The sequence below is a fragment of the Anarhichas minor genome, unplaced genomic scaffold, assembly GCF_050575085.1.
Source record: "Anarhichas minor isolate MPS153535 unplaced genomic scaffold, ASM5057508v1 ptg000079l, whole genome shotgun sequence".
NCBI lineage: Eukaryota > Metazoa > Chordata > Actinopteri > Perciformes > Anarhichadidae > Anarhichas > Anarhichas minor.
In genome coordinates, this window is record NW_027466525.1 from 2,766,922 (window position 1) to 2,790,123 (window position 23,202).

Sequence of the window (23,202 nt, forward strand, 5' to 3'; positions counted from 1 at the left end):
ATATACAGTCTTTGTTCCCTGCTATTCATCGGCCATGTGTGTGTGTGTGTGTGTGGTGTGTATGTGTGTGTGCGTTAGTAAGCTGCAGTGTTTCATTTTTGGTGAAGCTGTCCTTAGTTCTGCCCGGTGACCTGAGCTTTACTTCCAGGTCAGTAACTTCTGCGGGTCCCCACAATGTATCCTTTACAGGAGAGCGAAGAGCTGGCGCTTAAAGCAAGTCCCTCTGGAGACTCTTCAAAACACAGTTACCATGGACACAAACTTGACCGGGAAAGGAGTGTGTGTGTGAGAGGGGAGGGTGCGTGTGTGTGTGTGTGTGTGTGTGTGTGTGTGTGTGTGTGTGTGTGTGTGTGTGTGTGTGTGTGTGTGTGTGTGTGCGTGCAAGTGCAGTTTGCATGTTTGTAACTTTAAAAACATGACAAATGATGCTGACGTTTGGTGCGTAATTTCTTCTATTAAAATAACTACAGAGTCCAGGCTTTCTTTTTCTGCTGTTTTTTTTTACTATCATACTATCATGTTTCTCCGGTGCTTTACCGCCCGCAGCCGTGCGTGATTGACTGCCAGCAATCTGATCCAGTGAAAGACATTGACAACCAATAGGAAGCGGAGTGCGGCTTGTTTCCATGGGAGGCCCCGGGAGGCGATGCCAAGCCGCTAGAAAGCAACACAGTGAGCGGCGCGGAGAGAAGCGCAGGCAGCAGCGGGACTGTGAGGATCGTTCAGCCGCTCCGTGGCACTCCGCGCGCGGATGAAAAGCGAGGTCTCTGGGTAAGTTGCATGGTAGTTGTTGTTTTTTCCACACACTTCCTTTGCTTCATAAGTTTATTCTATCGTGTAAAACATTTCGGCGCGCCCTGCAGCCCAGCTCGTCGCCTCGTTTACGCACGACATTTGCAGCTTCTTAACTTAACTTTACAGCATCGCCGGAGGTGTTGTCGGTCATTTCCCGTCTTAAAATCGCCGGCAAGAGGTGCCTGAACTGAACTGTGCCTTAAGAATGAGACGTTCATTCATGTCCTCTTTCTTTCTGCTTTCCATCCATCTCGGTTCTTTTGAAGGGGGACCGGACTGGAGACTCTGCAGATCGCTCGTCAATTAAAAGCCACAGCGGCGCAGAATGGATAGATTTCACGACCAGCAAGTGCCTTACTGTAACTCCAAAGTGAGTTGACCAAAAAAAAACAAGAAACTTGGGAGCAAATCCAATAACAAATGCAGACCTCTCATATCATCTTTAATATCTTTTCTTGTTCCAAACGTCTGTTCTTCTCTCTAATACTTTTCTATTGGTTCTGATCTCATCTCTGTCTTTCTTCCTGCTGCTGCCAAGACTCATTTCTCCCTCAGGGACCATTTAAGTTTCATCTAATAATCAAAGATCAACCGCTAAACAAGGTGCCCACTACTATACACACCGTGTTATTGGTCATGCACCGTGTTACAACTTGCTAATTATATCTGACGAGGTCTCTTTGCATGGCTTTGGAAGTGTGTGTGTGTGTGTGTGTGAGGCATCAAATGAGTGGCTCATTGAGGCTCTATCAGTTCCACGTGCACTGCAGCCAACAACAGAATCACTGCTCCAATGATGGAAAAGAATAAATTGATTTGTGTCTCCTATTTTGTTGTTGTTTTGTTGCAGAAGCCACTAGGAAATACAACGAGCTGCGAGAGGCCAGCAAATGACAGAAAGAGAAAATTCATTAAGTCCGACCTGGCTCTGGACACCGAAGGTAGGCAGAGGGAGAAGTTAATTTCACGGCTCCTAAACATTTAGCAAAATTCAATTGGTTTGTGGCCACCTGCGCTGCTAACTACAGAATCTCAATTACAACACAGCGGCCTGTGATGATTCTCACAAGCCTCTGTCAGTGGTCAGAGACACAAATTGACTTGTTATTAGCTGCACACGTGCCCACTGAGCTCCAAAAGGGCTCTGACGGCAGATCAGCCCGCGGTAATGAAGTCGGTCGTTTCTGATGCTCCTCCAGGGCTTTGATTGTGTTTTTTAATTTTTTTTTACTGCCTTCAAGCCTTGTTCTCTGCTTCTTCCCTCCAGAGCTCTTCCAGGACCTCAGTCAGCTGCAGGAGACTTGGCTGGCAGAAGGTGAGTATTTTAAATCTCGAGCAAAAAAAAAAATAAGGAGGAGAGATGGGTTGTGGGGAGGGAAGGGGGGGGGGGGGGGAGCTGCCTGGAGTTACAAGCCTAGCGTCGCAGTCCAATTAACAGCCTGTGTGGAAGAGGCACCTTGTGTGTCATGCATACATTAGAGACTGTGAGCGAGGGGTCTTGAGGGAGACAGAGGAGGCTCTACCCAGAGAGTGTCATCACAAATTACCAGGAGAAGGCTCTCCGACGCTCACTGTCTCTTCTGCTTTTGGCAGGAGCTAACGTGCTGCACGCCAGCCGCCGCCTCCACCACCTCCACCTCCACCAGAGCTCTGCTGGAGCCTACCAGCTCTCTCTCTCTTTCACTGTCTCATCTGCTCTCCCTCCCTCTCTCTCTCTCTCTCTCTCTCTCTCTCTCTCTCTCTCTCTCTCTCTCTCTCTCTCTCTCTCTCTCTTTGCTTCCTCTCAGCACACCTCTCTATCTGCTCCAGCTGTACCACCACCTTGTCATCTTCAGTTTTATTTCTTGGCAGCAAAAAAAAAAAAAAGAATGGATCTATAATTTTTCTTTTAATTCGCAGGCTTTCGATTGACTTAAAAAAGAAAATATTTATCCATTTCTTTGCGTTTTAGTATTTTTTTTTCTCTAATGGCAAGACTTGCTCATTGTGGTCTAACTGAGACGTGATGCTTCAGGATTTAAGTGCGAGTGTCCTCTTTCCACCGTGTCTGCAGCACCGAAGTTTCGGTTAGTGGTGAATATTGTTCATGTTATTTATTCGACTTTGAATTGTTTTTATGTGTATGTGCATGTTCCTCGTGGTTTCTTTGCTTGACTTTTGTACTTACATCTCATTAAGATGCCACTCGCTTTGACTATTGCATGTAATCTGAAAGTTTATGTCAGTAGAGTGCGAGTTGGGTATTTTAGAGATTAACAGTGAAAAGTTGAATATATTTTTATATATTCAGGGTTAGAAGCTGTTTGTGATTTGCTCTGTCAGAGTAAAACTGAGAAATCCAAACAGAGTGTCAAGTTGTACAGCGTGAAAGCACATAAGTGCTGGGAAAGGGTGATTTAAACTCTTTTTTGCCTGTATAAAAATCTGAAAAGTAAAACAAATTACACGTATTTTTAATGCAAACAAGCCAAAGCACTGTGGTCCTTGTCTCAATAGTAATACAAAACTGCTTCTTCCCTTTACTGCACAAACTCGGTTAAACATACACTGTTATAAGAATAGAAAAACCTAATTGTTAAACATTAAAAGTTTGCGTTAATTCAAAAAAGCAATTCTTAGAATCAGTTTTAATGTGTAAAATTACAGTTTGAGTTATTTCTTAGTCCTTTAATCAAAATGTGGAGCATTTGAAATGATTAGAACATCTTGACATTGACTGTAAAATAAAAGGCACACATATTAACATATTTGATATAATCCTGTTTTATTTATGTAAATCAAGTCAATGAGACTTTGTGATTTTTAATAGGTGTATTTTTTGTATCGTAGTATTGCAGCAATAAAATCCCAACCTCTGAAATCATTAACACATCAGTCAGTGCTCAGGCTATGAAGCCATGCTTCCAGTTGTAAAGTAGACCTCTCAAGTGCACAGTATAATTGAATCAACTACAATACTTTTTTCTTTAAATAAGGATTGAGTCGTAATACATTCCCCTTGGAAAAGTGTCTCGAGAAATCTTAACTCGCACCCTTCACACAGGTGAATAAGACTCTCAATCATTCATGGGCTCCATCTATTCTTTAACACATTAGAAAATGCTCGCAGTGCAATCCAAAGCTTTAAAAAAATGAAAAGTATGTGTTGAAACAGATATTGGAGCGGTCGAGCCGAAATCTGAGCAGCAGTTAGATTATGAGGCATCGCGGCGCACACCGTGGGGCGTTAGAAGAAAAAAAGAATAAGACAGGATTTTAATATTTCAGTATCCAAAGTGAGAAAAGAGACGGCGGCGTGTGATAAGAGGTATTACTGTTAAAGATTACAGTTCTGCCTGTCGTGGATCAACGTGATGATGTACGCTTCAAGAGTGTAGATTTAATGAATGACTTCCTGTCCATTAAGATGAGAAGGAATACCTTCCCATTTCTAAGATTTATTAGTTCAGGTAATTGGAACAAGAGGAGGAATTATGAGAGACGGACTGAATTTCCGACTCAAAGGCCGAGAGGTTGAGGGCGTTCGTCAGCTGACAGGCGAAGGTTTGACCCCCACACACCACGTCTGCCCTCCACCGCCACACAGCTTTTCTTTTCTTTTTTAAGACTTATTTAAGCACCTTTTTTTTGCCGGGGAAAAAAAGATAATTTTTGAGAGATTTCTCTACTTTATTTGCTTTTGTGAATTCAATGATTTCTCTGTTACTGACAGCATATTGTTTCTCTAGAAATCAGCAGGAAGAATGTTTAAAAACTCAGATAGTCTCTCTTGCTCAGGCCTCGTGTTTATAGCTTCTCTCTTTTCCTCCTCACTCCCTTTTCCCCCTTCTGTCCCTTCTGTCCTTCTCCCTCTCACTTTTTTGTTTTTGTTTTGTGAATGGCGGCAGATTTCCAGCTCTGCCGTTCGTTCCTCCCCAGGAGTTTGTTGCAGAGATCAGCTGGCTCATTCACAGACTGAGGCCGGTGACTCATCCATCCTGTACTTCCTTTTTGGGCACAAACACTGCTGCCTTTCTCTTTTTTTTGTTTTGTTTCTCGTCTCTCCTCTCTTTGTCCCTTTTCCAAGCTCGGCTCTCTGAAGTTTCTGAAAGTTTGTTTGTGTTGCGTTAATGGGACGAGAGCTTTTTGTGCGTTCCACCCTTGTTTCCATATTTTTCATTCTCGTCTTGGTTTGGATGTTGTGGTTTTGAGTTCTGGGGAGAAGAGGAAAAAAAAGATTAGAATCAAAGCGTTGAAGCTTCTAGAAGGTTTGAGTATCATGTGAGGTCTTTCCTTTGTATCTGTTTTTAGTTAATACATTATTCAAATGTTTGTGCTAGGGCCCTTTAAGAAAGCAGTGTAACAAAGTGGAGTAAAACAGCAAAGTTGTTTCCCAGATTCTTTCTGCTTTTCCAACCGGGTTTGAATGCAACTTCTATTGAAAAGACGTGCATACAATAGAGAGCTGATGGCTTTAACTGCAGCAGAATCTGGAGTGAAATCATTATACGTCTTTGTTTGCTGCTCTCTTCACCCGCTTGACATTGTTGGAAAATATGGAGCAATTTCGCCTGTTGATTGTTTACTCTCCTCAATTCACACCTCTGGCAGAGAGAAAAAACCTCAACCCCGATCATATCAGGAGTAAAAAAAAAAAGACGGAAAATCAGTGTTTTTCATTTGAAAATCTCTAGACATGTGGAGACATGTTACCGATCCTGTGATAATGAGGATCCACCTCATTGTGTGCATAAATAGACGTGCTAATGACACATTTAAATCTCCCTTTGCCTTTCGCCAGAGAGAGACGAGCTTGAGGGACGTGGAGAACTGTCACCGAGTGTAAATACGTGTGATATAAATATGTGCATGCCTAATTGGAGCCGAAGCGGAGCAGGCTTCATTATTTTAGCATTAGCCTGAGAGTGCAGGGGCGTTTGAAGCATCGGAGGGCTTGGAACAGACCTGACTCGGTAGGTACAGGTGGATTCACCAGTAGGGAAGAAGCCAATTAGATACTGCTAACAATGGGTGTTTGGCTGCTGGCAAGCAGTGAGAGCCGAGGCTGCGGAGCAGTCAATGGACAGGGCGACCTCAGGAAGTGGAATTAGGAAGTAGATGGTCCCCTAAAGCAATGTATTAAAACCCTGGCAGGCTGGCGTTTGTTGGAAAACATGGTCCATTGTGCAGCTCATTTCAGAAAATCATGGACGACGTATTGTTCATAACATTTCAAGGTTATTTTGTACATCGATAGCGTCTGATTCTGTAATTTTGGAGCATTTCCTAGTTGCTCACAAGTATTTTTTTTAATTCTATTATCAAGCTCTTTTATTAAATCCCAAAATAATTATGATCCGGTAACTTCTTTTCACTAGAAATAAAGCTAAGAATTGTTTTAGATGTGATTGTTTGTGTGAAGATACACAGACACAAAAAGGATTGTTGCACTAGAATTAAGACAAATGACTTTGAGATTAAATTAAATAAAAATGTAAGCATGTTTTTAAAAATGGAAATTTGTAACAACTGATGGATAGAAAGCTCCAGAATGACCACGATACGAACTTTGTCATTGGATTCCTGATTTATTTTCTTTTTAAGAGATTTGTTTTAATACAAAGAAAAAAATAATTGTGTTTATTTGTTGTTTTTAGAAAAATAACACTCCTAGAGCTCAATAATAGATCAAAATGACTTGTCAAGATGAAGATATTTTTTGGCTGTTGAAGCATATAAAACCGTACTGCAACATTGGCACCAAGGAAAAAGAAAATACCTCTTCCCTGTAAAACATATTCTCGGTGTTCTTTAACCGACAGCGGAGGCGAACAATGCCGGGATAAGCCAAGCTAATATCCCAGGAGACTGTTTGCCAGAGGAGGGTACTGGGCTGTGGAGAGCTGTGATCAATGCTGCGTTGTCCATCAACATCCGAAACAATCATTCCCTTTCTTCTTCTCTGCTTGTGTCTTTAGCTCAAGTTCCCGACAATGACGAGCAGTTCGTTCCAGACTTCCAGACTGAAAACTGTGAGTAAGAGACCGCGTTGCTTTTCTCTTCTGTGTCGGTGTGCATGCTTGTGTTTATGTGTGTCAACATCTGTGGTAGTTTTTCCTCTTTTTTTCGTTTTTTTTCTTCACTCGTCTCGACGGGCTGTGTTTGTACTCGGGGAGAGTGAACGCGGTGGTGGTGGTGGTGGTGTGTGTTTTTCTCCGTGTCTCTCGATACCCTCACCTTTGCTCGCACAAGTGCTCTCTGGAGAGCTGCAGCAGTCTTGCAGGTCTGCAGGTGCATGGGCCAGGGGGGGGGGGGGGTGTTCTCTGTCTCTCTGTCTCTATATCTGTCTCTCCCTTCCTTCGGTTGCTCATGTACCTCTTCACCACCACTGAGATATTATTGCACTGTGATTTATTTGCATAAACATCAAAATATTGTGGCAGACTTTTTTATTTTTTTCCCCAGTGGGTTGAAGTGATATTTTTAACTCCAGGTAGGACAAACTGCTGTCAATTGATGGCTGTTTTGAATTTTTCCAGAATAAAATCTTGCTCGTGCATGACCTTTCCTCGAAGTGCTTTTAGTGCAAACCATCCAGTGTGGTTAGATTTTCTAAATCCAGCAGTTTAATATTAGTTAATACTACATTTATCCTTTTCAGTTGAAGGCTTGTTGGCCTCCTGGTATACAGTATGAAAGCAAGCAGGATTTTATTTCCTCCTTTCTCTATTTTTTTTTACCGCATGAGAAAAAAATTCTGTTTTTAAAAATACTCCTTAACAGTTTGATAAGAATGTCTTTGGCCCGACCTGAGCTGCTTTTACACTCTCAGTATTGAGGATTAGGTAGTTGGTCGTACTTCACCTGGTTGTGCACGGTGGTTGCACACTGGTGACTGGTGACTTGGCACGGTCCACTTCTGGAGGAAGTAGTGCCAAGGTGGGGACAGAAATGGAGTGAGTGGAGCTCAGTGGGACCCCAAGCGAGCACATGTCTTTCAGATGAGCCAAAACGCCCATGAAACTGTGAGAAAAGACACAAAACAAGTCTTCCCGATGTCCTCAACGCCCTTTAACCTGGAAACAAAGTGGGACAAAATGCAGAAGTGAGGAACTAGAACAAAGAGGAAAGGTCACATGTGAAATTTGCATCGCTAACCTCTTAGTTTTACAGTAAATTGTTAGTTTTTTTAAAGACATTTGGGTAAGACTAAGTAGAAAACGATCTGGCATTAAGCTAAATCTAAGACATTTTAACCCTTTGTGAGCCGATTCACAGCCTGAGCTACTCAAGCAGGTTCCTGTTGGTTGCTGAGATTAAAAACCAGACGAGGCCTGTAGCTAAGATTTTCTTTACCATTAAGTCTCAGGATGACAAGAACAGTATCATCCTTTCAAACGCGTCGGCCTTCAAATTGTCTTACTCGGATTTTGCAACTTGTTTGTTAAATATTGTTAATGAATGTATCTATTTAAGGCCATATTTGCTCCACAGGCTGAATAAAGAAAAGCTAAGATTAAGTAAACCATAGTTAGATTGTAAAAACAAATAATCCTCATCCTCCTTTATGTCCTTCAAATATTTTGCCCTCTCAAGCTCTTTCCATTCATCCGGCTGGATTTTGTATTGAAACGCACCACGAACAGTGAACTAAAATCCCGACCCTTTGGTGTGAATTAGCGTACCCTCACATCCAAGATGGAGGAGCGGTGCGGCGTACAGTAGAGAACCAGAGGTCACCGAGACTGTCCCGTTGTCCTTCAGAGGTAGCCGGGGTGGGTGGCCACGGTGGCAGGAGACTGCTGACCATCTGAAATGTCCTGTTGGCAAACCTGCAGCAGACTGGAGAGGCACTAACAGATGGCGGGAGGGTGAGGGCACCGTGGTTGGGCGCGCGAGCAGGCATCCCAGCCGGCAGCTCTCCCATATGGGTTTCACCGAGCGGAGAGACGGAGGGGCGGACGGGGAGGTAGAGAGCCAGAGATGAAGCTGGAAAGAGATTTATCTCGGAGTTGCAAGAGCACGGAGAGAAGGACAGCGAGTAGGGTTGGAAGTTATTACATGTAGGGAATTTCATCCCTGAAATCAGCTTTCATGCGTACTACTTATTGTCAACAAATACCAAGAAAAGACCAAAACTAACAGTAATTTAATCATACTAACAAGTATTAGTAGTATCTAAGTATCGGAAGGCTGACACAGTTTATTCCTCTGTGCCATAGAGCTCCATTGTTGTCCAAAAACTGTTAATAACTATCTTTTACTTTTCTTTGCTAAAAACTACAGTGCCGACCTGTTTTAGGAAATTCCTTATTAAAAATGTAAAGAAATATTTGTGACCTCTTTTAAAGATTTACTGTTCATGTTGATTTGTTGACAATAAGGAATAATACCAATTAACAGCAGCCTTATTATTTAAGATCATTCAGTAGCCTATTTTGGTGAAGTCAGTATAATTTACTCGGCCTGCAGAGTGCTGCAGCGAAGACGTATTTTTGTAGGCCAACCAGAAAGTTAGCATCACTCTGGTTTCCTCCACAAAAAGGAAAAATCCCATCGGCTTATTATTGCAGAAAATAAGCTCCTTGACAAACAATCGTTAATGATACCTACATGTTTTGTTCAGCAAGATAATCTTTACAAATGAACTCTGCTTAAATACAGTCGCCAGAGGTAAAAAGCTAACTTGAGACTATGAACGAACTACCCCACGTCCACATGACTTCACGTCACCACATTTAGCCATTTGTTAGCCTTTTTAAAGACACGTGAAACCTTCAAAATTCTCGAGTAGGGTATTTATGTTATGTTAACCACAGGCCTTATTTCAGGCATCAAACCAAAAACCCATCCAAAAAACCCACTGACTTCAATAAGAGTGAACTAGAAGTGAAACAAACACTAGTTAAGTGTTACAAAATATAATCCAGTGCACTCTACATTGTGTCACTCTTCATATAAGCATTAACTCGTCAGTCATTAAGTGTCTGCATCAAATTTCAATTGAACCAAATTAAGTTAACTACAGTTTACTGCAAATGCTTCGATAGTAGCATAGTTAGCATTAGCCAAAATGTAATTTGTCCTCTTGTGTTGTTAGCATTACTGTTTACTAGCTAGTTTGCTCTCTATGCTAGCTTTTTGGTAGCATTAGCAAAATAAACAACTAGTGTAGCAACCATAATATTTCTTTCATAAATGTAATGGTAATTAGCATTAAAGGTAAATGTTGAAAAATATTTTGATAGTCAGCATTAGTCAAAAAGTAATTGTTCCAGTTGTGTTGAAAGCCTGAACATTTGTTTTCTAGGTTGCTATCTGTGTTAACTAATTGGTAGCATTAGCAAAATAAACAACTTGTGTGGCAACAATAGTATTTTTTCTGAGTAAAATATTCTGACAGTTCTTAATCTTATTTTGAATCCAGTAAATATATACTCGGCATAGTCTTGAATCTGAATCTCTACTATTACTCCATTTGAAATTAGCGGATTTTTACGTGAATTATTTTTTAAATACTTGTAGTTTTACATCTGTTTCTATTGAATTCCTATTAGTAGTAAAACAATAGTATTTAAACATTTTTATGTGCTTAAAAAAATAAGTGAATGGGGATAAAGAAATAATCTGGGGTTTTGTAGCTTCAAAGATTGTATCAGAAAGGAAATTCCTTTCCCTGGGTGTTATTTGATTTTTTCGTGGCTTCAGATTTATCACCTCTCAGGAAGCTATGGCAGTTTCTCTCAATGTCGACTTCGCACTCTCCATCCATGCAGCACAGAAGCAGCATGTGAGCGGCCTCGAAGCGAAAGTGTCCTCGGGCTGAAGGAGGAGAAGGAGAATTTTCTTTGTCTCAAACTCCAACACAGATGCTTGCCATTAGCATAACTTAGCAGGGAACGAAATAGTAGCGGAGGTGTAAAATGAGGCCACACGTTACCAGCAGATCTGAGCCTCCGTCATTTAACAGCAAAGGCGAGCACCTACAGTAGGTGAAAATGGAATGGAGGGTTTTTCGCTGTTGCCAAAAGACCTGTATTTCTTTTTATGAATGGACCGGAGAAATATCTGCCAAACGCAGGCTCTGATTCTGCCAAAACACACCGTTTGTACCTGAGAATACATAACGTTTGGGGCCAAGAGTTCTTTGACAATGTACCAAAATGATTGCCAGAAAAATGGCAGCTAAAATTGAATTGTTAGAACCGAGTTTTGTGAGGAAATATATGAAGATTAAATATATCTTGGACAAGCTCAAATACACAAGGAATTGTGTTTTTTTTTAAGATTTCTATTGAATCTCTCCACCAAAGATTAAAAAAAAATTGCAGACAATTTAAGTTAATGGCTCAGAAGGAAAAACACAACGACAAAAAAAACATTTGCATTCGAAATAGACCCAGTAATTGTTCTAACTGCTTCTACTTTTAAACACCTCGCCATCTCGGCTAATCAATATGTAGATAATGAGAGCAATCAAGCAGTGATGGGCATGACATTCTGGACTAAAAAGGAAGTCTCTGTTTTCGTCAGAGGCAATGCCCTCGCTATTGATTTGTGTACCTTGGCACCCCACTGACGAAATCTATTGTGACATTTCCATTTCTAATTCAAGGCCTTGCGCTGCAGCACACAAGAAGCTATTGTTGATGGCTGATGTGACGCAGTAGTTAAACGTTTTTATAGACGTATGTAAATTGAATGAACTGATGTCGATTTAGTGTTAAATGAAGAAAATAAATGTCGTCTGGCATGAGGTGAGCCGTAAACCAGAAGTCATGGGGAGACGTTTTGAACTCAGAAAAAAAGAAATAAATGTTTGTTGTTAGTAGGTAATTAAAGTGACACTGAACATTCATAACTACGGTATTGTTTTGACTCCGTAAGCCCTTAACGAGGCTCTGCCATGCCACCGGCGTCAAAGGTCTCCCCTCAGGAAGTGTCTCTTTGACCTCCGATCGATGACCCGGAAAGGTCAGGCCCCCAGCGAGGGCTGCGAACAACCCCTGAGCTTTGTCATGCCGGGCCCGTGTGGCCCGTCCCCCAGGGGCTCGGCTGTGCGTCAGAAGGGGTGTTGGCAGATCGACCCCTGCTCGTACGGCAGCTGTCAGTCAGCCGTGAGAAAACTCCCCAAAACATCCTCCTCTCTCAGCTCCTTGCAGCCGTAGAGACCGTCCGGAATGTTGCCGTATTTAAAAGAAAAATACTCCCAAAACCACAGATTTGAGTCTCTAGGGTCATCAAATGTCTAAATGTTTGTACTTTAACTTCTCCATTCATAATTTCAGCTCGCCCTGTTTTTAAATCAGGAAAAACAGGCCGTCTCTCAGCCTCAAACGTCAGTCTAAAATCATTCCCTTCAACCGAGGGATGCTGTGGGGACGGCCTCACCGCTGCTTTGTGTGCAGCCGCGGTGAGACGGCGATTGGCGAGGCAACCCGAGCCTGACTTCATTCTGACTGACTTGGTTTTTTTCCGTCAGAAGCGCAGCCAATTGGATTAGCGTTGATCATGACTTGAGATGATGGCATGTTAATCAGGACTGATCAGGCACTTAACAGATGCACCGGGCTCACTGTGGGGCCATAGGTAGCCCCCCCTCCCCCCTCACCCCAACCCCCTCCAGATCAATGAGCCCTGTTGTTGACGTCTGGAACGTATTGACAGCCAGCTGAAAGCAGATAAAGCATTTACAGGACGTCCAGTTTTATGATTGTCATATTTCACTAAAAGAGTCCCTGTCAGGAATAAAAGGCCGAACAAATGACATTTGAAGTGAGTTGTTTGTGTCGGCGACGTCAAATCTGTCGGTGAACGGATGCTTCCAAAAGTCTTTTAACTTATCCATCATGAATTGTCTTAATCACACACATTCATACATGTACATATATTAGTATATTTACTAAATATGGCTGCCTGCAGTTCATACTGTGGTACACAGACGCTTTGTCCTTTTGTTAGATATCGTTTAATGGTCACATTCTAAAAACCAGCAGCAAAATGTATTAATTTGATTGTTTTTGTTTATGTTTTTTGTGAATGATTTTGCAGACGATAGATGTAGTGGTTAATCTGCCACGAACAATTGTTAATCCTAAAAAAAAATGATAGGGAGGTGGTTTGTTGTCGTTCAGTTTCTAAATTATTTTGCCCCCCCCCCCCCCCCCCCTCTCTCTTTCTCCCCCGGTGCGTAGTGGCTTTCCACGGACTGCAGCTGAAGATCAAGAGGGAGCTGCACAGCCCGTGTTCAGAGCTGAGCTCCAACTGTAGTCAGGAACGGCCCTTCAAACTCCAGTATGGAGAGAAGTGCCCCTACAACGTCAGGTGGGCCCCGCACGACACCGAAACCTACTTCAAGTACTCCTCTAAAACACAACTCTTTAAACATTTTCAAATTATAAACAGCCGCCATTTGTTATTTTGGTTTCACATTCCGTCCTTAAGCAACAACAAGAGCTTTATCGTGAAATGGTGAAAATTAGTTTTGAGTATTTGAGATCCGGTCATGGCATTAGTTGAATATTATGTTATTATCATAATATTATTTTTATATTTTAGGCTTTGACCAGGCATCGGTTTATTTTAGATAGTTATATATTGAGCTTCAGTTGTTGTTTAATTCATTTTAGATTGTTCAGCGCTCCATATTTCTCTCAAAATGACTTTAATTCATATCAAATTAGACGTACTTAGAAACTCCTGGCGTCTCTTATTTTATTTCTAAGTAAATCCAAAACATTTGGACGAGTACAGTCATGTTGAGTTTTTTTTTTTTTTTTTTTACTTCAAATAAACTGATCTGTTATTCACAACATTAATTCTCTTTGCATGCTCGTATAATGACCTTGTATGCAGAGAGAAACTGTTTCATAAGTGATGAATCATGTGTGTGATTCATTTGCTCACCTGGCAGGGCTTGCTTTACATTAAAACCTCCACAGTGTACGCCAAGAGGTGGTGTGATGTGTCTTAATATATCCACCGAAACAAGGCAGCATGCGTCTGAGCTGACAGAAATCGTAGAAGGACAAATGTGTGGCAAACAGAAGAGAATATAGGACTTTTTTTTACCAAAATCCCTTAAAGAAAATACTAATTTAACATTATAAAGAGTGCAAAAGCTCTGTAAAATGAGTTTTAATCCACCTTTTGTTTGACATTTTGCATAGTCAAAGATTTGCTTCTCGGACACAAGTATTGGAAAGTAAAGTAACATTAAGTAAAACCCTCTATCCCCCTTTTTTTCTTTTGTTGAGTATTTGTTGAGTATCTGAATTGTAAGTCGCTTTGGATAAAAGCGTCTGCTAAATGACTGTAATGTAATATTTCTTTCTTTTCACACAAAGTATCTTCCATATTTACCTCACCCACTGTAAAACATGTCAGCAACAGAATCAGATGCACAAGTGTATGGATAAAGCCTTCTTCCACCACATGTAAGACATAGCACAAAGCACATGATGAAATTCTGTGATTAACATACGGGAGGCTTTTCTCATCATGAAACACCTCAAACACAAACAAGCAGAACGAGAAACATATTTGACTCTCGTCCTCTGTTTTCCACAGTGCCTATGAGCAGAAGCAGCCTGCAGGAATGAAGCCCTCCAGCCCAGTGACTCCCCCCTGTAGCACCCCTGTGTCCCCACTCCACCATGCCTCACCCACGGCGGCCCCGACGCCCAAACCAGACAGGACCTACGCCCACATACCGGCCTCGCAGCCGCTCCCTGACAGCGCCTACTCTATGGACCACAGGTACCGCAGCCGTTTACATTTACATCCCATTTACATGTGGAGATTATCACATGATGTGGATCAGCGTTTTAGTCACGGTGGAATCTCATTGGTCCAGTATTTTCAGTGGGAGGAGCCAGCAAACTGCAGCAAATGTTATCTAACGGCTCAGTCTGACTGACAAAGACGTAACTCAATATACTGGAAAACTAATGTCGGTGACTTTCATACAGAATTTCATGGATCCCGACCTTTTTGATTTGTGACGCCTTAAAATAAAGCAACGACATGTCACATCATGTGACCCTTAATCACTGGTTTCCATTTTGCCCTGGTCCTGTTGAATAATTTTAGAAGCTCGAGGAGGTAAAAGTATCCAGTAATTAATAATAAAAAGCAGAAAAACTGAAAGTATTCTCTGCCTTCCTGTCCAGCTAATCATGTCGCGACCCTTCAGATGAATCTTGTGACACCTTTGGGGGTCCTGACCCACAGGTTGGGTACCACTGAGTGTCAGCACTACTGTAGCTTTCTTATTTCTATCACTGAGGATGGCTAGGCTGCTCTTATTTCTGTTGGTAGCAGCATGTTTTTAGGACGTACAGCTGTCGTAGAGGGGAATATAGCCACAGTTTGTTGTAAATATTATTTATTTTACATTTTAAAAGACTTCTAATTAATATTTGGCCTTTTATTTCATATGTTTTAGGTTCACAGTTGTTACACGTCAAATCTCATTTTAGCATCGAAGTTCATTCTTGACCTTTGGGAACAGTTTGTTCAGCACAATTATTCATCAACTAGAAGTTATATCAATTAGTCTACAGATAGAAGAATAATCAGCATCTAACTTCATAATCGGTTGATGATTGAAGTAATTTTTCAGGCAAAAATGTCAAACATCCTCATTTTTACGCTAAAAGTAAACTAAATGAAGTCCATAGCTCTTTGTTTTCTGTGGCTGATAATGAATCCTCTGACTCTGCGTTCCTCCCCAGATTTCGCCGTCAGCTCTCAGAGCCGTGCCACTCGTTCCCCTCCCCGCCCACGATGGCTCGGGACGGCCGGCCCATCTACCACAGGCAGATGTCCGAGCCCAACATCCCCTTCCCTCCTCAGGGCTTCAAGCAGGAGTATCCCGACCCCCTGTTCGAACACCCGGCCGTGATGGGGGCGCCGCTACCCCACGCGTACCCGGCCACCATGATGATCAAACAGGAGCCGAGGGACTTCACCTACGACTCAGGTGAGAGGCTTGAAGGTAAAAGGCGTTGTTTCACCCCGATAGGTGGAAGAGGTATGAAGAGAGAGAGCAGCTGCCAGAGCGTTATCATTTCAGGAATGGGAGAAGGCGTGGGAGGAGGGGGGTGGCGTTTATTGAGTTTGCCCATTATTAGGGCAGGGGATCTGGTTGGGCCGGGTGTCTGTGCCGGTCGCCATTTCCTGTGGCGCTCTAATAGGAAAGAGGAAAAGGGGGAGGGGGGGGGGGGGGGGGGGTCAGGGGGCCTTGCTATGCCTGGTCACAATCCAAAATCCACCCTCCCACGCTTGTCCGCTTCCCTTTAGTTAGAGAGTAAAGGGAGCTAATCATCAGCCCACGGGCCTCGGTGGAGCCCGGGGCTACACAAGGACATGAATGGACATACGCCGGACCGCTGGGTTCATTCACAAGGCGGACAGAGAGGACCCAGGAGAGGCCGAGCTGGAGGAGAGTCTGTGTGACCAGGCAGGGAGAAAAGTCGCCTCTTCCCATGGCGGTAGAAAAACACTGGGCCTCTTTCAGCTCTCTGTTACGTTAGACCGTCTTTGTTTTCACAACAGCAGCTCTGCGGTTTCTGTCGAGGAAAACTAGAGATTTTGTTTTTTACTTTGCCGTAGATGTGTTTATTGAGTTGCACGACTTCTAGATACAAAACAACACTCTCTGTAGCTTCCAGGTTGTAGACAATTAGCATAAATATGTCTCAAGATTAGGGCTGCACCTAACAATAATTTAAATTATTGATTTATCTTCTATTACATTATTTTTCTCAATTTGTTTCTCAATTATTAATTCTAAAAGGGCAAACAAAAAAAAGCCTGTAGTCCAAATGTCTTCAATGTGTTTGTTTCGTCAGACCAACTGTCTAAATATATTTAATTCATAATGATAAAAACAATGAAATGCTCAAATTTAAGAAGCCAGAACCGGCTCGGGACATTTTTGCTCAATAATGGCTTAAACGATTAATCAATGTTCCAAATGGTGATGGATTAACTGTTAAACTAGTTACTTGTTTCAAAGCAAGTCAGATGTACATCTCACTGACTCACAAAGAGCACAACTGTAACATAAAGTTATATTATTAGCTTCTAGTCCTTACAAGTAACCAGCAGCACTCTAAAGATTCAACATAAAGAGAGCGAGGAGGTATATTTTGGTTTATTGAGGTCTTGTGTGCGCTGCTGTCCCGTACTGTCCTGTGTATCCAAGATGGAGCATCAGAGTGAATTTATTAGTCACAGTGGAGCATGTTGACTGGAGCAGGCCTGTTGGAAAGGAAGGGAGGGGAGCTGGTAATTTCATTAGCAGCAATTTCCTCTACAAGCCCATTACTTTGATGAAGTTCAGAGAAATGTTTATGGGCCTAAATGAAGGGCCTCAGTCTGTTTATTGAACATTCGCTTCGTAACCTGTTTGGCCGTTTTCTTGATCACGAGCCACGGCCGCGATGTCTGTGTTGTGGGCGGATCTGACATATAGAGTACAGTAAATTAAGCCTGAATACAGGCTTCTTTACAGAGAATGATGTGATTAAATACAAGTGGTTAAACAATTTTAGGTACAAAATCTTTCAAATGAGATGGAAAAACGATTATTCTGCTAAATATCAGGGAATCCAGGTTCTCTTGTTAAGTCTGTGATGTTAATGAAGGAAAGAAATAATAAACAGATATGTTACAGAAGGAGGAAAAAGTGATCCTTTCTCGATGTAAGAGAGGCACCACCAATATTTTGCATTGTATTTTAAATTGTGTCAACTATATTATATTAGTTTTCTCTATTGCAATAAATAAGGATTAATTAAGCAGCAGTCAAAGTAAAGAAAAAAAAAAACATTGGGGAGACCTAACATTGATTTTTAACATTTTTTTTTCAACTGAGCTCCGCCCACTTCAAACCTGCGGGAAGAGCTCAGAGAAAAGTAAAAATCTGTCCTCTGAAACAACCAAAACAGAAAATAGTTTGTTCATGTAAAATCCGATCACACACAGTCAGAACCTGAGTGAGAAAATGCGTTTTCAGGGCCTTTAAATCTAAATCGACACTTAGCCGACGTGCTGCCGTGACACAGGAACCAGTGAAGAAGTCAAACTGTAAAAGCTTTACGTTGAGCCCCGTCGCGTTATGAAAAAAAACTTACATCATGCCGCCGTGTGTTTTCACACCAGCGCCGTGTTTTTGTTCGGTAGTAAATCTTCCACCGAGTGGAGACGCCGGCGGCGAGTATTAGCAGGGTGATATAGTGAGCCGGCCTGCGGCTGGGAGCCGTTGCTGGGGGGCACGTTCTTTAATCAGAGCCAGTGGTGCATTGAGTGAACAGGCTTTGACTGCTCTCAGATAACTGAGATAGTGTTCTTCATGCTGCCTTCGGGCCCTTTAACACCCACTTCTCCCATTTCTTTCCTGGCTTTCAGCAGAAGTGCCTAGCTGCCATTCTGTCTACTTACGGCAAGACGGCTACCTGGCTCACGCTAACAGGACTGAAGGTACCAGCGATGATGCGGGTCAATGTTGTGATCGTGCACTTTGAACTTGGGCTGAATATTATGTCAAACACCCCCTTTCTTAAATCTTCCCAGGTTGTATGTTTGACAAAGTGGCGAGGCATTTCTACGACGATACCTGCGTGGTGCCTGAAAAGGTTGAAGGTGAGTTTTTCCATCCGAGTTCTTTTCAATTCTACATTAAAAACACGTGCAGTTGTGCTGGAACCCCATACAGCAGTGTTTCCTCAAAACATCGCGACCCAATTCACAACTGGCCTGATCTTTAAATCGTGAGGAGAGCAAATTCTTGCATAAATGAGTGTTCCTGACAATTTTTACTGCCATCTCCAGATCCCCTTATATTATCATGAACAGGTCAACCAGCCATTTTAAAGAGATATACATTTGATAATCACAACTTTGTTTTATCAATGTGTTATTGAAAACCAACGTATCCTCATAAACGCTGCGTATGATATCTTACGAAAAGTTACTCCTCATGCGTTTTCCAATAAAAGACAGCAACACGTGTTGATTTCCGCTCGTTCCTCGCATACAGTCTCTTCAAAATAAACTTCTGTTTTCACCCACGTTACGCAAGTTACGTGTCAAATAAAAGAACAAAAAGCATTCTCCTGGCTGAAAGATCGCTATTTGTTGGACCCGCCAGCCCCGTGTGCGCCAATGGTCTTCATACTTCCTCGTTCATGATTACATGGATGACACAAGATATTAATCCGTAGGATATCCATGAATTACGGCGCATTACCTTTTGTAGGTAAAGCTAGCTTTATAAATGAGCACAAATAAATGCATTTAGGTTAACAGACTCATTTTTTACTCGAATCAGTAAAACAAACTGAAAAAATGTTTGCTAGCTTTTCATGTGAAGATTCAATGCTATAAGTAGCTACAATTAGAACAATGTGGCTCAAAGGTGTACTACAGATACAGTATAATTGTTAAATATAAGACAAAGGAAGAAATTCCACAAATTTTTTGGCAACCTGGTTAAAATCCCCCGCGACCCTCCAGTGGGTCTCGACTCCGTCTTTGTGGATGAAAGTAAAGGTCCGTTATGTGTCCTCTAGGTGACATCAAGCAGGAGTCGGGCATTTACCGCGAGGGCCCGTCGTACCAGCGCAGAGGCTCGCTGCAGCTCTGGCAGTTCCTGGTGGCTCTGCTGGACGACCCGTCCAACTCCCACTACATCGCCTGGACCGGCCGCGGCATGGAGTTCAAACTCATCGAGCCAGAGGAGGTGAGGGGCTCAGAGAGACGTTGTTACTGTTTATTTAAATGTTTTTACATAGAATCTGTATCGTCTTAACAATGGATTGGATTGGATTGGAGGCAGCTTTTACGCAACAGAAGGTCACTTTACATACAAAAAACAAGCGAAATACATCAGTATAAAGCTTGTACTTTATATTGATTTTAACCACCACGTGTTACTTGCGTACTGTAGTCTGTTTAATCTGTCAAAATTGCAATCATTTATTCAAAGAAAATTGCCAAACTTTTGATGGTTCCAGCTTCTCAAATGAGAATTTGCTGCTTTTCTCATTTTTTTTTCTCATTGATAACTGAATATTTTTAGGTTTTGAGCTGCTGGTGTGATAAAAACAAACAATATGAGGATGTCTACTTCTCATCTGGCAAGTCATGATGGCCATTTTTCACCATTTTCTGGACATTTAATAGGCAATAATAACAGATTAATTGGAAATAATAGTTAGTTGCCGCTCTACTCCAGTGTGTTACATTCATATAAAAAAGAAAGAAAGTTTGCGTGACACATCCAGGCAGAAAAAGACAATGTCAAAGGTCACCATTTGAAGTGGGATGAATAACATTCGCTGCTCTTAAAGTGGTCAAGTCAGTTCTGTAGCTGCCTTAATAGTTTTTTGTTTATATATGTACCTTGTACTCTACCACATCCATCCAGCTGACCCCTTAAGGCCAACGCCCTGCTAAATATTTCACAGGCCGTATTCCTAAAAATATAACCCATGTTGACGGTTGGGCCTTTTGAAATGGAAACAGAGGCCGAGTCTGTGAGCGCCCACATCACACACAGTGGGGCTCAGTCACTATCGCTGTTGGTGGGATGGAGGAGGATGCAGGTTGCAGGCGTGGGTGGGGGGGTTGAAGAGCGGAGGAGATAGAGTGGGTACCTGGCAGCGGTCCACGCAGCCCGACAGTGTCTAGAGGCGCGGGCCAGCTGCAGCTAACAGGGGGGCCCATTCATGCCATCAGGTGACCGAACGCACTCGCTTTGGGGGGGACGCGGCGGACAAGCGTTAGCTCGAGGATTCTGCCTTTTCACAGGCAGGTGTGGCATGTCAGCGAGAAAAGTACAAAAGGCTCAGAGGAAAAAGCTGAAATAATTGAACAAAAAAAAGGAGACGAAGAGGAGAAGAGTAGAATCTGCAGAGGAGAAGCTGGCGAGAGCGCCGCGGGGGCTGTGGGTTTGGACTGCGAGGCCGGGTGGTGGGTGGTCTGGTAGACAGGTGCTACAACATCTGCTGCCTCCTCCGCTGGGTGTGTGACAAGCTCCTAATGAACACATCCCTGGTCAGGTCTGCCGAGGCTGGACGCACTCTAATGACTGTTATTAGCTAAATATGGATTAATAAGTTTGTTTAACATTTCAGCTGCCGCGGGTGGAAAAATCAGGGAAAGGCCGTGCGTGTTTGTGTTGTAATGCTTTGTCTGTTTCTGTTTACCCACTCTGCCTTTGTGTTGTTTATCCGTGTGTGGTGCAAAGGTGGCACGTCGGTGGGGGATACAGAAGAATCGACCGGCGATGAATTACGACAAGCTCAGCCGATCGTTGCGCTACTACTACGAGAAGGGAATCATGCAAAAGGTAAAATAAAAGACGATATAAGACATATATGTGTACCAACAATAAAAATCCAAATCTCTGTTGGGCTTCGCTCAAATCATGAAAACTCACCTTTTTAATAAGATGAAAGGTTTGGAGCTCAGATCCACAATGAGAGCCTGATTGATACCACCTGTGTAAAAGGAGGAGCATGTGCTGACGCCCCTCCTCGTGGTAGCTTATATAAGGAGGTGGAGCGTCTTAGAAACACTGACCAAGATCAAGGCTTTGAAACTTTGTTCTTGCACACTTAAGTTAAAAGAAATATCCTACTCTGTGTTACAGGCATACGTCCTCATTTCTTTCTCCTTGGTCATGTACTGTGCTTCACAGTTTTATACTGACATTAAATGATACAATACTTCAGACAGAGGTCAACTTTAACATGAGCAGGACAGTTAAACTTAACAGAGAGACTTTCCTGGTTATTTAGATTTGTTCTGAGGTGTCCCTGAAGCTGTTTCACCAACATCTACAATCTTAATTTTTACCAGCTGTAAAAATGTGCTGCCCCTCTATTCCCTTTGTGCAATGCACTGTGGATAAATACTTTAAACCAACAACACACTCGAAAGTTAAGGGAGTTTTTAATCCTGATTTAGATGCTTTTTACAGTGTGAACACAATACATGCCGCACTCAAAGCCTGCTTAGAGTTTGTATGGAGCATGGATTTGGGACACTGATTGAGTTAAATCTGCGTTTGGCTTGTGATTGCAGGGTGAACACAGGTGTAATTAATCACATTCATTGTGGCCCTGTTTCATTTAGGTGGGCCAGTGACCTGGTTATGAGTATGCTGGCTCACTGGAATGACTGTAACACACTAAATATAATGTCACCGTTGTTCTTTTTATCAGTTAAACTGTGTTTACCGGCTATGAACCTCAACATGTCTGCAGTTAAAAGGGCCTATTGTAGTCGGTAATCAGGCAAACTTTAATGACGTTTCTTAAAAGAAGGAACTCGTAAAAAAAAAATTTAATTCCGCCCACTGAGATTATATCTGCCTTTAAGAGATGTTCACCAAACCCACCATGCTTTATCCTCCTAACACTGTTAACTTTCTCACAATATACTCAAATTTAACTTTGACCGTTTTGGTAGATTGACTTTGAAATGTGTCAGGGATTTCCATAAATAGGAAAAAATAAAGAATGTGTTGACGTTAATTGAATATTAAACCCTTTTACTCACAACAGAAAAGATGAAAATTCATATTTTTCGACATTTTCGTGTCCACTGAGAGTCCGGTTATTTTGTAAATAGTACTTTTAAGAAAAGGATGATAATATGATAATATCTCTGGTGATTCATCAGTCGTGTTTAAAGTTCAATGGACTCTCCTCGCCGCGTGTGCGCACTCCCACAGTTTAGAAATGTCCGAAACCAAAATGTCCTCCCCACTCATTTGTCCCACCCCGTCCTCTCCGTCTCCGTCCAGGTGGCCGGCGAGAGATACGTCTACAAGTTTGTGTGCGACCCCGAGGCCTTGTTCTCCATGGCGTTTCCCGACAATCAGCGGCCGGTGCTGAAGACGGACATGGAGCGGCAGATCAACGAGGAGGACACGGTGCCGCTGTCGCACTTTGACGAAAACATGGCCTACGTACAGGAGGGGCCCTACTGCCCGCCGCACCCCTACAGCGAGGGCTACGTTTATTAACGCCAGCCCATTAAAACACACACACACACACACACCTCCACTCCACCCCTCCCCCGCCTCCTCCTCCGTCCATACACCTGAGACTGTCATGTCCTCTAATTCACAGTCGCTCCGGGAATAAGACTGAACACACACACACATGCAGCGGAGCTTCCCTTATCTCTCTCTCTCTCACATAAACACACTTTTCTTTTTTTCCCAAGCCGCACAGCAGGATGGAGAGTGCACTTTATGGACAGGAAGCGCGGTGTTAACCTGCCAGGGGCTAGCTACGTGGTTGGCTTTTTAACCGTTGTTTATGTTTGTACATTAATGTGGGAATCATTAGGTTTGTTTGTTTTTTATTCTTATTATTTTCGAGCATGTGGCGCCCCGGTGAGACAGGA

At 42.5% G+C, this 23,202-nt stretch overlaps 1 protein-coding gene across 1 annotated transcript; it reads left to right on the forward strand.

Annotated features, from left to right (window-relative positions):
* Positions 1-1,105: 1,105 nt before the first annotated feature.
* Positions 1,106-22,816, forward strand: etv1 (ETS variant transcription factor 1). The gene is made up of 12 exons (XM_076081225.1): positions 1,106-1,165; positions 1,646-1,736; positions 2,063-2,110; positions 6,753-6,806; positions 12,969-13,098; positions 14,344-14,532; positions 15,510-15,757; positions 18,190-18,261; positions 18,355-18,423; positions 19,353-19,522; positions 21,032-21,133; positions 22,595-22,816. The coding sequence occupies exons 1-12, from the start codon at positions 1,121-1,123 to the stop codon at positions 22,814-22,816; spliced, it is 1,440 nt and encodes a 479-aa protein (XP_075937340.1). The 5' UTR covers positions 1,106-1,120.
* The last annotated feature ends 386 nt before the right edge of the window (positions 22,817-23,202 follow it).

Bases quoted from the DNA above. Each gene is read 5' to 3' on its own strand.
- etv1 (XM_076081225.1), top strand. From the start codon at position 1,121: ATGGATAGATTTCACGACCAGCAAGTGCCTTACTGTAACTCCAAA. The intron at 18,424-19,352 runs GTGAGTTTTTCC...TGTGTCCTCTAG, and splicing joins GGTGCCTGAAAAGGTTGAAG to GTGACATCAAGCAGGAGTCG. The intron at 19,523-21,031 runs GTGAGGGGCTCA...TGTGGTGCAAAG, and splicing joins AACTCATCGAGCCAGAGGAG to GTGGCACGTCGGTGGGGGAT.